General features: G+C 39.3%; 1 protein-coding gene across 1 annotated transcript; it reads right to left on the minus strand.

Annotated features, from left to right (window-relative positions):
• Positions 1-367: 367 nt before the first annotated feature.
• LOC146469723 (uncharacterized) lies at positions 368-7,469 on the minus strand. Its single transcript, XM_085123029.1, has 5 exons — positions 6,973-7,469; positions 4,601-4,674; positions 2,741-2,847; positions 2,476-2,585; positions 368-2,070 (listed from the first exon to the last, which is right to left on the minus strand). The coding sequence occupies exons 1-5, from the start codon at positions 7,222-7,224 to the stop codon at positions 1,687-1,689; spliced, it is 927 nt and encodes a 308-aa protein (XP_084979155.1). The 5' UTR covers positions 7,225-7,469; the 3' UTR covers positions 368-1,686.
• Between the last annotated feature and the right edge of the window lie 6,168 nt (positions 7,470-13,637).

The following is a 13,637-nucleotide window of genomic DNA, read 5'->3' on the forward strand; positions in this document are numbered from 1 at the left end:
TCGAGGACCACAAAAGCATTTTTTACGGATATTGTAAAATTCCGTAAAGTCATTAATGTATCTGTTGCGGATACTGTAAAAACTCGTAAATGTGATGTTTACTCTGCTTTTCGACGACCCACCAATGAGATATTTGCGCAATCTTAAATACTGTTTAGGCAATTTTCACATTTTCAAGCCACAATATACATGCAGATGTTTTGTTGTTCGTAAGGGACTTTAATTTCTGTGCGCTCCTAAAAATGGGAATCATAATTACGATCCGGGTTTGGCAGTTTTCAGAGGATGGCCCTCTGCTGACGACATTTGCACTCTCAAAAGGTAAAGCTCACGATGGCCAGCTTAGGAGTAACACTGACACTGCGTCAACAGTTCAAGTGAATTTTATTTCAAAAGTTAACCTTTTGAACTAACGTTACAAACAATGCGGAAATTCTTAAAAACAAATTATTTCCTCTAAAAAAATACTTTATCTTCAATATTGCATACAACTTTTGTAATAAACGACTCATGACTTCTTTCACTGAAACAACATTACAAATTAAATTGAACGGAAACAATGTTACATTACTTTATTATATTCACTACCAGTTTGTTGAGAATTGAGTCACACACCCCCTTAACCCCAAATATTAAATTAAAAACTTCTTCGAGAAATTGAAAGCAAGTAGGTGGCTATGAGCTCGTGTACATTGATATTTTGTGAAATTGTTTAATTATAAATATTTAAAATTCCCAGCATTGTGGGAAACAACAAATTGCCAAAATAAAATTTTTGCTCATAGCCTTCTTTCCACACTGTTTTTCTATCAAAGGTTTGCAATCAAATCAAAGCGCTAGCATACTTACATTCGGGAAAAACCATACTGTAAATACAAATAATTATAGTCTAAAAAGATGACCGACGCGTGCAATGCTTGTATGAATAAAAGGAAATAGAGAAACAGGTAGCCAAAATAACAAGAACTACCATTCCTGCTAACTGTTAAAAATCTTTCTATATAATGATCTTCGTATCCTATCTAAATAAACAGGGCCTACAGGGTTAACTGATTAACTGGCAATAGTGTATAAGAAAACTAAGGCTGAATTTAGTTCATGTTACAACACGGCCAATTGGATGAAAAAACAAACAAAATTCACTTTCCTTTCTCCTATACAATCAATCTTTTAAGTACATAAAATGGTGACCTTACAGGAATTTTTTTCAGGTCCTCTGAGGACGTCTCTCTGGACTTTTGCTGTTTTTGTTTTTTGTTTTTTTTTTTAAATATTACAAGTTCAGATACTAGGCTTCTTTGATTATGGCATTACCACGAATAAAAGCACTACAAAGGTTAAAAAAAAACCAGCCCCTCTAAGCTCTCCGTTTTAACTACAGTATTTGGAACCACAGTTATCTTGTGCGCTTGGCCTAACTGAAACTTTGAAAAGGACCAATGTTAATTGCACGTAGATGAGCAAGTCTTGCGTAAATGAGTTACCTATCACTTGTAACACTTTCATGACTGAATTTAAAAATGGTTGAGTAGTGTCAAGCAATCTCTAGTCTTGGGCAAATTATCTTTGAAAAGCAAAGGTCTATACAGGGCAGTCGAATTGTCTGGTTATCTTTAAGGAGTGAAGTTACTGCCTCGACTTATGAGTACATGTGCAATTTTTATTGGTCCCTTTTTCAGTTCTTACTCAGTGACGGCTTTCCCGCAAAGGTGTGCTAGTGGCCAAGGGGGTTGGTGACTCATTTTTCAATGTCCACTTTGGGGCATCTGCAGGAGGACGCTTTGAAGATGACCTTTCGCCCACCACCCTTTCGGTTTGAAAATGCCTCACATGTGGAGGCAAAGACTTCTTGTAGCTAAGGTCAAGGAGGTCCTTCAGTTCCCTTAGCCGTTCTGACTCCCATGAGAGTCTCTTGACTGCAAAGCGCTTAACGTCACAACCATTCTCATCTTCTGAAATCTCGCCCTCATCTGAGCTAGTGTATTCTGGCACAATGAACTTTTTGCACCTCTCCTTCTTCTTCTCATCCCAGTCCTGGGCATCCACAGCCGAACATCGCCGAGAGATTTTCTGCAAGTGATAAATAAAAAGGATTGGTCCACTCCAAATGTTTTCAAGTCAAGGTAGCCTTGCCTCATACAGTTGTTTATTACACTTGTCATACACTGTTGAGCTCCAAGGAATGATGCAATGGGACGCATGGGAGGCTAACAAAATGGACTGACCATCTACATGTAATTATCTCATTACATGTACCTTTTACTTGGTAGATCAATAAAAAACAAGTTTGTTTTCAAAATAATGTTTGCGCCTTTTTATCACCAAAATCTTATTAGTCATGCAGCAACAATGTTCACAGGACTGAGAACTAAAGTTAATCCTTTGCAGGTTATATTTTTGCTTAAAAACAAGCAATGGTAAGAAACATCACACATGAATAAGAAATTCTTAACTTAAAAAAAACAGTTCTCCTACCTCCCTCTCTCTTCCCTGCCTTCTGCAGACAGTGTTGTGGTCAACCACTCCGGATCTCCGTTTCCTCTTCAGCGTGTCTTTAAGACTTCGAAAATAAGTCAAGAATGCAGCTATGAAAAAGAAAAGTACGGCCATGTAGATAATTACTATGATATCTATTGAGAGAAAAGGCATGTCTTCTCTATAAAAACAAACTAAAAATAACTAGAATTAATATATGCTGTACAAACTACTGTATGTTGAGTACAGAGTAAAGAAAATGTACCTCTTAGCTGTGCAGGAGACCAAGGGCATTGATTCTGTCCACCGTGGTCATCGATCACAGCCTCAGCTACAACAGCAAAGGCTGCCTTGTTCCTTGTAGATCCGGTACTGAAAAAAAAAATTAACTTAAGCATCCCAACAATTTTCAAGGTGTTGTGTACAATCAAGCTCAAGTTGGGTTCTCACAAGAGTCTCAGTTGGAAGCTCAGCTGCCAATAAAGAAGCAAGAAAAATGTCTGAACCTCTGTATGTTTTTTATTTCCATCCCAAAAGACGGGATGAATTCTCTTTTCTGTCACCAATTTTCCTTGCCAGCTTGTCAATGGTGAATAGATCTCCCACTTCTAAAAGCCTCCCACAAAAACCCAACCAAGTGAGCACAATTTCAGACTAATAAAACTGCCAGCTGAATTTGGCTTACCACAACTCAGCCAGCAATTACCTCTTGAAAATCACTGGAGACTGAGAGTTATGTGTAGTGTGGCCTGTGTCATGGCCATGACAAAAAAAAAATATATCATACTAATTTTATATTTTTATTAACATGTAAATTTTAGACAACTTCAAGGCTGGTGCCGAACAGGAGCCCGGTTGTCCAAGAAAATGTTCTGGACACCTATTTTTTTTTTCACATGTTGGGCTCCTAACTTCTCAGCTTTTGGCCTTGTGGGCTCCTTGAAATTTTTCTTAGGAAGAACTTGAACTTAAATATCAGTTAACTATTATACAAACTTGGCACTAAAGTAAGTTGGCTGACAGTTGTAACTAACATTTGGATTTCGGAGCATCACAGAGTTTTAATTATAGGAAAGTGTCTCATCAGAATTAAGTAAAACTAGGTTGAGGACCAACTGACCATGTAAAATAGAAACTGAAGAGGTGGATAGAAATCCAAAACTCAAGGGTTATTGACAATGAACATGTCCTTTACCATACTACAAAAATTTGTTTTTGAGAAACTGCTTTTCTTTCATTGATATCCATGAAAACTAGGGTCACATTGAATGGAATTGAGTCTCTTGGGCATGTGTGTCAGAATACATCGATAACAAGAAGCTGTTTCCAGCTTATACTCGGGCCATATTTGACTGTGTGGTGCGTAAAGGCTACAATCTTTTAACAGTGATAACCTCCAGCATCGCCAATACCCCCAAATAGATAGCCTACAAGCAAGCTCTCTTGGGGGTGGATCCTCTTTCCCCCTCCCGCCCCCCACCCCCAAGAGAACTTGCTCGCAGGCTACCAAATAGATAGATACAGAGATATAGTGAGGCAATAAGTAACCACCAGATAGAATTGCATTTCTTGCAGTCAGAATATAATTTTTATAATTTTTATAATTTGTACTGTATTTATTTTTATCTTGTAATTATCTGTTGTAATACTTTACTTTCTATGTTAATGTTGTGTAAATAGTGTGAAATAAATGAACCTTGAACACTCCAGTTAGCCTACATAGCACTTAGGTTAGCTTAAATAGCTCCCCCGTTAGCTTAATGGTTAGCAGTCTATGTTGGGGTTGTTCGTGCCTTGCATGTTTTGTTCATATCTCGCGCGCACATCTGGCTCGCATGTTGTAAACACTCCTCACGGCCCGAAAACAAAGAACACGACCGAGAATTTAAAGAATTTGATAACACGACAGAAAACGTAACTCGTACCAGCCGAGTACAAAAAACGATACCGAGAACAATAACTTGTGGCCTGAAGTCTTATCTCTAGGCCCATCGCGACCCCAAAAAGAAAAAAGAATTTGATAATGCTACCGAAACCTTAACTCGGCCCGCCTTACGGCCCGAGTAATAATGCTAACCTTCAGTTACAAGAGCTTAAGCAATTTAGGTTCAATATTGTTACTTGCCTTTCTTCTAAATAGAAGCCTTGAAAAGCTGCATCCTCTTCAAGTAAGCATCTGTAGATCTTGCGAAAGTCAGTCTGAGATGTGGTTCAAAATAAACAAATAGTATTGTTAAGAAGTGATTCAATGAAACTAAAACTGTCCGAATAGAGTATCTTCACTGATATCTTATGGTCTGTGCCTTGAAATGGCACTCAGAAGTTTACAAGGACAGTTTTCAAAGCCATCCTGGTTGTTTTATATTATTTTCAAATAACTTAAGATTTTTCAGTTTCTGAAATGCCTAATCCTGTGACCCAAGAATATTGTATCATACATGTATTTCTAAATGTTACCACTTATATCCCACTAATATTTGCAGGGAGGAAAGCAATGACACTACTTGAATTGACTGAAAAATCAGCAAACCATTAAGGCTGTTGCTTAAAAGGAACCTGGGTTTACCAAAAGCCTTGTGGTCTGCTTTGAATTTTTGCATCAGCATCCAAATTATTTGATAAACATCACCATGCAAGAACAAAAAGAAAGTCAAGAAATAAGTCAAAAGGAATTCAAATTCAACAGACTTCTAACAATGTTTCTTGGACTCAAGTGTAAGTGGTTAAAGATTTTAAAATTGGCCCCTGGTTAAGAAAAAGAACTTTTTTTGCCTACATGTATGAAATACATTGAGTGGTACATCCTCAGGAGGGGGGAAAGAGGAAAATTCGACCCTCGATAGCGCATAAGTCTGACATACAGTAACTGTGTCAGGGTAACTGATCGCAAGTGTGATGAAAAGACAGTGGCTATAACAGCAAAAAAAAAAAAAAAAGAATTTGAAATTGTGGCTAGAAATTATTTCTTCCGAGGATTCAAACAAGTAGGCGTTTTTGTTTGTGCCCTTTTGGACAAAAAGTGGAGAAGTAGAAAAGAGTTCAAAACCCCTAGGAAGGAGGGGGTAATCCCCTATAGTTGTATGTGTGGCATCAAAGAGTATGGTTTCTGAGTTGTTTCGTTCTGAAATAGGGGGTAGATATGAACCATGTTGGTCTAAAAGTCGAAAATATATAGTTATCTATTTTCAGAAACCAGGTCTCGAAATAGGATGAAAAAAATGTGGAGTAATCGTACAAAAATCGCTGTCGGAGAAAAAATATTTGGAAAGAATAAATTCACAGATACATTTTTGTTGTTTATATGTTAAACTAGTTACTGTCCAAATTTCAAGGCGAACGAACAAATTCCTTTTGAGTTTTAGCTCTTTGAAGTGGCTCCTCTAAGTGAAAAAAATTTATTCGAGAAAACAGCACTAAAAATTCGGCAATTCATTATATTTCAAAATTCTTGGTTTAGTTGGATAGCCAGTTCTATAAGCTTTAATTTGATATAATGGTTCAGGTATCTACAGTTTAAACCGGATGCCGAAGCAAGCTTTTGATTAGCATGACTGAAGGCAGTGTTACACTACAAAATGTATTCTCAAGTGAAACCAACTTTTGCTGACAGAGCTGAATAATGTGTCCCACTATGTCACTGACATGTAGCCAGAGACGTGGACTCAGGCGAATCTAAAAAGGACTTGAATTTGCGGCCCGGGACTCAAACTTTTGTATTTGATTTCAAAAACTAATGTGGTAAGTGAAAACACAGGCCTAATTTCAAGCTTTTTAAAACAAAATGTCATAGGCGAAAGATCTAGGCAGTGTACACAGCTTCTAAAAAATTGTTATTTTGAGGAAACAACCTCAAGCCTTAAGTGAATCTCATCCAGGAAAGTCACGAAAAACTGTGTGCACCCCCTGGATCTTTTAGAAAGCATCTTTTTTCTCTTTGAAAATGCTAGAATTAGGCCTGTTTTTTAACTCACTGCAATATTTTTGGAGTTTAAATACATGTACAAAACTTTGAGTCTCTTGCAAATAGACCATTTTCAATATATTAAAATTCTAGCTTGGCTTCAAGGCTTAGGGAATAAACCAAAATAAATTAATTATTCATCTCTGAACCTCAATGAAATTCATTTTGCTTATCCCCCAAGCCTAAATTTTGAGATATATCGGAAATGGACTATTCAAATCACTTTTAGGCTCCGAGCGCCTGAGCCCACGTTCCAGGCCGCACGCCAGCGAAGTTGCGAACACGTCGTTCAGCTCTGTCGGTTTTACTTGACATTGGAAGATTTCACGCGCTGTGTTACACATTATGATTTCCCCTGCAATGCACTGTTTCACCCACTTATACCAGTTTGTGTAACACCACCCAGTGTAGCATTGCTTTGTCGTGTGCGACAACGCACGTGCGCTCAATCTTCGAATAAATCACAGCAGTTGGTTCATCCCAGTAAAAATAAACAGAAAAAAAATAGCGATTAAATTTCAGAATCATTCACTTACCCTGCAACTTGTTGGTATTTTAGTAACATTTGCAGAGCCTTTCTTCTTCTTTTTTGTGGTTTCTTCCTTCTCTGCTACAAGCTCGCAGAGTGAGTCGACTTTACTTGACAGCTCGCTGATTAATTTGGCATTTTGTTGATCGCGCTCCGCCAGTTGTTCCCGCAATACTCGATTCTCTCTTAAAGTTTCTTCCAGCATAACAGCATGCTGATCAGATATCCTGGTATTCTCAGACTGACGAGAACTAGACATTTTGAACAAGGAGAGCACACCGTCTTGTCGCGAAACGAAGGTGAGATAAATTGGAATGTTGTTGTTTCTGCATCTGACGCCAAAACTCGCGGCACCAATTATGTCTCACCTTGTGATAGGGTTCTGAAAGTCATGTGACCCCGAATTGAACCGAAGTTTGCCGAAGAGCATTTGAAACAAAGGGGACAGCGGCGAACGCTTTCACGATCTTGGGTTCCTTCGTTACCAGGGCCCAGTCCCTTTGGTTTTGCCGTTGATGCATATAAGGTTGCAACGTTCACCCACCGCAGCATGAACCACCGTGACATGAACCACCATGGGATGAACCACCGTAGGATGAACCACAAAACCACCGCCACATGAACCAGAGGACTGGGCACCACAATTTCCTATTAATTTTACGGATTAAGCTATCAATAAATCTTTACGTTTACGGTTCTTAAACACGGGGAATAACACATAAAAATTACGAAATACATATCTCACGTGAGGTTTAGTGGGGAATTTTATCTGATAGTCTGTTTGTACAAACGTTGCAAATCTTGAATTGGCGGTGAACTCAGCTAAGATTTCGGAAGGGAAAGATCCTCTCTTGTTTTAAACAGAGCCCCATGAGATGACGGTAAGTTCTTTGCTGCATTTAAACAATGCCGTTCTACCTTGAACGGTTCAAGGTGACCCCTGTGTGTTTCACAAGCCTTGCGTGAAAGATAATCACTGATTGTTCAAAATTAAGAAAAGTCTCCCATTTCAAGAGGGCCTCACTCTGAGGCTTAACAACATGCTTTGACTAAAACGGTTCCGTTAAATTTCTCGTTAGCATTAACATGTTCTGTTTTGGATTAGAATCTTCACATAAATAATATTTCAACATATTTTTGCGTTCCATGGATTTCAACCCTCTTCTCAAGTAAAAGAAACCTTGGGGGTCATCGCCAAGGCCAGACACCCTAATTAGCTTCTGTTGTCATCATCTGACAAGTGATAAGATTAAAATCACATTTTTTGGTTTTACTTACTCTATGAATGTTGCATATATTCTATCTTATCCCCAGACACAAATTTAAAAGTGAACACTACGATTTATTTTACAGAACAGGATTAGCTACTCAGGATCACATACTGTTTAAAGAGACAGTTTAGCCTCCGGGTTGGGGAACTCCCGTATAAAAGTAACGGGGATGATCGTCATAGCTTTTAGAGGTTAAAAATGTGCGGTTTGGTACCCGTTAGGGTGGTAAAATCTGAAATTACTTTCGTCAGAGGTATAGTGTTACCCTTTTAGCCGGGTATTGAGCCGAAACGTATGAGAGGAAGTCAACTGATTTGTTATCTCTTAGGGGCCAAAAAATTTGTTTCGACCACACCAACAAAACAGAATTCTGTTACCTTTACCTGCCCTACAAAATGTGCGACGATCACCCCTGTCACTTTTATATGGGAGTTTCCCCGCCGGGAAGTTAAACGTACCTGCTAATCAGTACCCTATCAAACTGGACGTTGCAAATAAATCGAGGCCGTAGAGTGAGTGAGTGAGTGAGTGAGTGAGTGAGTGAGTGAGTGAGTGAGTGAGTGAGTGAGTGAGTGAGTGAGTGAGTGAGTGAGTGAGTGCGTGAGTGAGTAAGTTAGTGAGTGGGTGGGTGGGTGGGTGAGTGAGTGAGTGGGTGAGTAAGTGAGTGAGTAACAGTAACGGCTAACAGTACATCTTTATTACGCCTTACTCTCTAAAGGGAGGTATTGGTCTTGTCAATTACAATAAAGGTTTAGTGATATCTACTAGAATAACTAATCATAACAACTAATCAACTAAAAGATCATACAATAACTTCTAATACAATTGGTATAAAATTATTGAGTGAGTGAATAAATGAGGTCAATAAACTAGTTATAACTTTTTTGTATGTAGATAAATAGGCGATACAATATTTACGTCTCAAATACAAAACATCCTATTATACGTGTACGTACAAAATACACTCCTGCGTCAAAGGACACAAATGACATCCACAGCTTTTTAGGTATCAAGGGACGGTCTGACGGCGTTTGATCGGTTTTTTTCACGTAATATTTTTGATTCTGCAGTCTTTAAATACAAAGGGAGAGAATTGTATGAACCTTTGTATATATTAAACTGAAATATTTTCTTTAAGACGAAATCTTAGGAGTTTCTGTTACTACTGATCGGGAACAGACCGATAACATATTTAGGCACATTTTTGTGAAATGTGTCTAATATTATAAGGGGAAGCCGTTTTTCCCTTCTCACTGCATCATTTTCCCAGTTGAAAAAGGCAAGGAGATCAACAGATCTCGTACCGAGTAGCGGCTTGCTAGGTAATTATACGGGCTGCCCTATTGTTCAGATTACCACAAACAGCATCACAGTACACGTACACAGGTTGTACTGAAAGCATTAGATGTTGTTTCATTACATACAAGTTAACCGTTATGTCGATCCTACCTGAGACAACTTTTCTAACAACTAACCTTAGAGCGCACTTTATTAAAGTGTTCATTCCATTTTACAAAGCGCACTGTTTTATTGTTCAGGACATAGCGCACTTGTCCATTGTGCCAGGTGATGCAGAGTGCCCAGAAACGTTTCAAAGATGTGAAGAGGCAGACTGCTCGTGTGAAGGGACTCTGTACCATTGTTTTCTTTGCGTGAAATCCGCAAAAAAGGGCACAAAGGCATGCATCTTTTAAGAAAAAGCACTGGAACCACAGGGTGTCCTGTCATGGTAAGAGTCGGATCACAACTTGTGCGTCCTGATTCCCTATCTTTCATAAAGAAATCATGCAATGTAGAATTTAGTATGTCACGCTGAAGCGATGGTAAGGTTTTCTGGTAAGGTTTCTGGTTAGCCATTTGGATCACTGAGCAATGCACCGCATGCAGTCATGGCACATTTTGAAATCAATGATGTTTGTCAGCCGGTATTGTCAATTTTCCCGCTATTTTTCAGGCCTATATAATAATGGCATTTCGAATAAGCCATGAAACATTTTTTTTTCTATAAATGAGTAAAAAATAATAATCGCCAGGAGATTTCTCTTTCACCAACAAGTGAAAAAAGAAAAGAAGAAAAAAGAATACAAAAGTGTCAATGTATTTCCCTATTTTGATTTGCTGAATAAAGCACCTTGTTCAAGGACACAACTTGACCTTGAGGTCAAGTGATAGGCTTGTCGTGTTGATCAGTGTGGCTTTCGGTGGGGTCTCGGAACAGGACTAACTTCCTTTAAGCTTGCCTTCAGTTTATAAGTCCTCTTTCGCTTGACCACCTAAAATATCTTGATAAACGAATCATCAGCAAGAATTTTTAAGTATGGTGTAACTTTAAAATATAGCACCGTTTTTCTATTACAGGAAAAATAATGATGAGATGTCATTTAGAATGTTCCACGACGGCTGGGAAGGTATTTAAGGGTTTCCCAAGAAGAAGTCACTGGCATTGCTGTCTTTGCCCCCAGCTTTTCGAGAGGAGCAATGACTTTCAAGCTCATCTGAGACGTCATGAAAGAAGTTCGAAAACCCCCAAAACGAACAGCTCTAAAGTGGCAAAAGTCCCTTTGGGTAACAAGGAGCCAGAACGCCTTCCTCCTTCTGTCAGTGGTGATGCACATGGGTTAAAAGAGGTGTGCCCTGATTGTTTAAAGGTTTATGCCAACAAGCGTTCACTTCAGAGGCATATCAGGGAAGTCCACAAGAAAAAGAGGGAAGGGGCGGTAACGGCAAGTAAACATTTGTCCGGCGTGTGCGTCGATCTAAGAAAGGGAATTTTTATGGTACGGCGCACTTTCAGTGGTATTTTGCTCGCTGTTCACTGCCAGCATAGTACCCATGGAACACCTAGCACTGCTGTCATTAGTGCATGCGAGTTGGATGAATGTAGAGAGGCAGCACGAGTTGCTAAACAGAGCGGTCATCCAGCTTTTGAGTGCGTGCACTTACAGAGTATTCAATACGCTCTCTCCTTCTCACTTTCGCAACTAGTACTGAAAAAATAAAACAACTATTATGTAGCTGCACACGGGTCGTTCAGCTAAAGTTGTGGAATGACTGTATCACTCAATCGAAAATAGCGCAATGCTACACCATTCTTTTTTATTACTTTTATAAAATGGTTCATGCAACTAATAGAAATTTTAAAAATTTGATACGATGACAATTTTATTGGGTAAATCGGATGACAGTGGTATATTCAGACTGTTTTGTGATTTGGCATGGAAGGCCGAAACTAAAACGAGGGCTCAGATTAAAGTTTAGCTACGTTTTGCGAGCTCAGTATAAAAAGGAAAGAACATAGGCCTGCGCGACTCCCACTCGCGTGTTTTTAGCCATGTTCAGCTATAGTTTTGCTATAACGAGTATGTCTTTCAGGGTAAGCCCTCTCTTGTATGAGCGGTGCTCCCTGCAAATTTTCTTTTAGCGCTTCATTTTCTTCTTATTAAATGCCGTTTATGGTTTGGAGGATTTGCGTGATAGTCACTGAACAAAGCCATTTGCTTAAATGTCGCATGTTTTGTATTTTGATCTCAAAGGTCATGTCTGGGTTTTGTGCTCTATCTATTTGACCTCTTGTTGTTTCAGTTTAGCGACTGTCGTTCTTATGCCGTTTGTGGCAATTGGTTCAGGCTTCGTATGGCTCATTTCAGTGTGTCTTGCGACAGCATAGCCTCTCTTTTTATCTTTGTAATTGTAAGGATAGGATTTGAACCGTGTAATAATCATTATCTTGCAGCTTTTGTATTGCCGAGCCCGGCTTTTGTGGCAAGATGTTGTGTTACTTGCCACGGTTATTTGTCTCTAAACCTTTCTTTAGCATTGGAGCTTCTTTTTAAAAAAGCTGTACAATGCGTTAATTTGAGGGCTAAATGCCGCTTTAGTTACGGTTGTGTTTTTTGTTATTGCTCCGCTCCGCTCTGTAACTGTGAGGTTTGTGTTTATGTTACGGGAGCTTAGCATTTTCCTCCTGTGTTTTGATTACGCCTTAGACTTACATTAAATTTAAAATTAAACTTAAATTTACAGGGAGCGGCACCGCTCATACAAGAGAGGGCTTTCCCTGAAAGACATACTCGTTATAGCAAAACTATAACTGAACATGGCTAAAAACACGCGAGTGGGAGTCGCGCAGGCCTAACGTCTTTCCTTTTTACACTGACAATTGTCTCCCCACTATTTCCTTGCTTGAAAAGCAAGGACTATATTTTAGACTCAAGATTAGCATATAACTTGTCATGATGTAATTCTTAATTCTGTATGCATTTTTCTCATGCAGTTTCATGGTCATTTAGATAAACTGGGAGGTTATTATCCTTGAAAAGCATAGTAAACGAGAACAAATCTAACTTTACCGGCTAGTGATCATGCCGTACTAATTTAAACCTTTTCCCTGAATAAACTGAGAAGAGAGTAACGACAAGTCGCACTTTTTCGGCCGAGGAAAGATTCCGGTACGTATTAGGTTAATGCATTAAAATGAGAGAAAATGGTTACAATAAAATGACTAAAATGATTAATTAAACGTTTACTGAGATTGGAACTGAATTAATAGCTTGCGAGAGCAGACGGCATTTCCGGATTTCGCGTAGGGTGAAACAAAAACCAGAAAAGCATCTGCTCTCGCAGGCTAGTATATAAATGGTTGGGCTCATTTCATGTAGAGTAAACTGACTCGGCTATTTTGATGGCTTAATGAAAATATGGGGAAGTATTTATCTACAGTACTCCAAGACCTACAGGGGTTCTTAGCGAAGCGGTTAACTAAGAGAAATAAAAGTTGAAATCAAAGTTTGAGTAGTTTGCGTCCCACGGTTCATGTCACAGTAGGGTATACCACGGTAGTTCTTAATCCCACGCTAGTTCACGTAATGGTATTTAATACCACGCTAGTTCATGTCACGGTATTTAATCCCACAGTAATTTATGTCACGGTATTTAATCCCACGGTAATTAATGTCACGATATTTAATCCCACGGTGGTTCATGTCACGCTGGTTCCTCTCATATGAGATGAACCAGCGTGACATGAGCTCATTGTTGTTCGTGTCACGCTGGTTCATGCCATGGTCAGCGGTCCATGCCATGGTGGTTCATCACACGGTGGTTCATGCCATGGTGGTTCATGCCATGGTGGTTCATCCCACGGTGGTTCACGATATGGTGGTTCATGCCATGGTGGTTCATGCCACGGTGGTTCATACCATGGTGGTTCATCCCACGGTGGTTCATGCCATGGTGGTTCATGCCGAGGTGGTTCATGCCACGGTGGTTCATGCCATGGTGGTTCATGCCACGGTGGTTCATGCCATGGTGGTTCACGTCACGGTGGTTCATGCCACGGTGGTTCATGCCATGGTGGTTCATCCCACGGTGGTTCATGCCATGGTGGTTCATGCCATGGTGG

The sequence above is a fragment of the Pavona decussata genome, unplaced genomic scaffold (genome assembly GCF_977016875.1).
Source record: "Pavona decussata unplaced genomic scaffold, jaPavDecu1.1 SCAFFOLD_120, whole genome shotgun sequence".
Taxonomy (NCBI): Eukaryota; Metazoa; Cnidaria; class Anthozoa; order Scleractinia; family Agariciidae; genus Pavona; species Pavona decussata.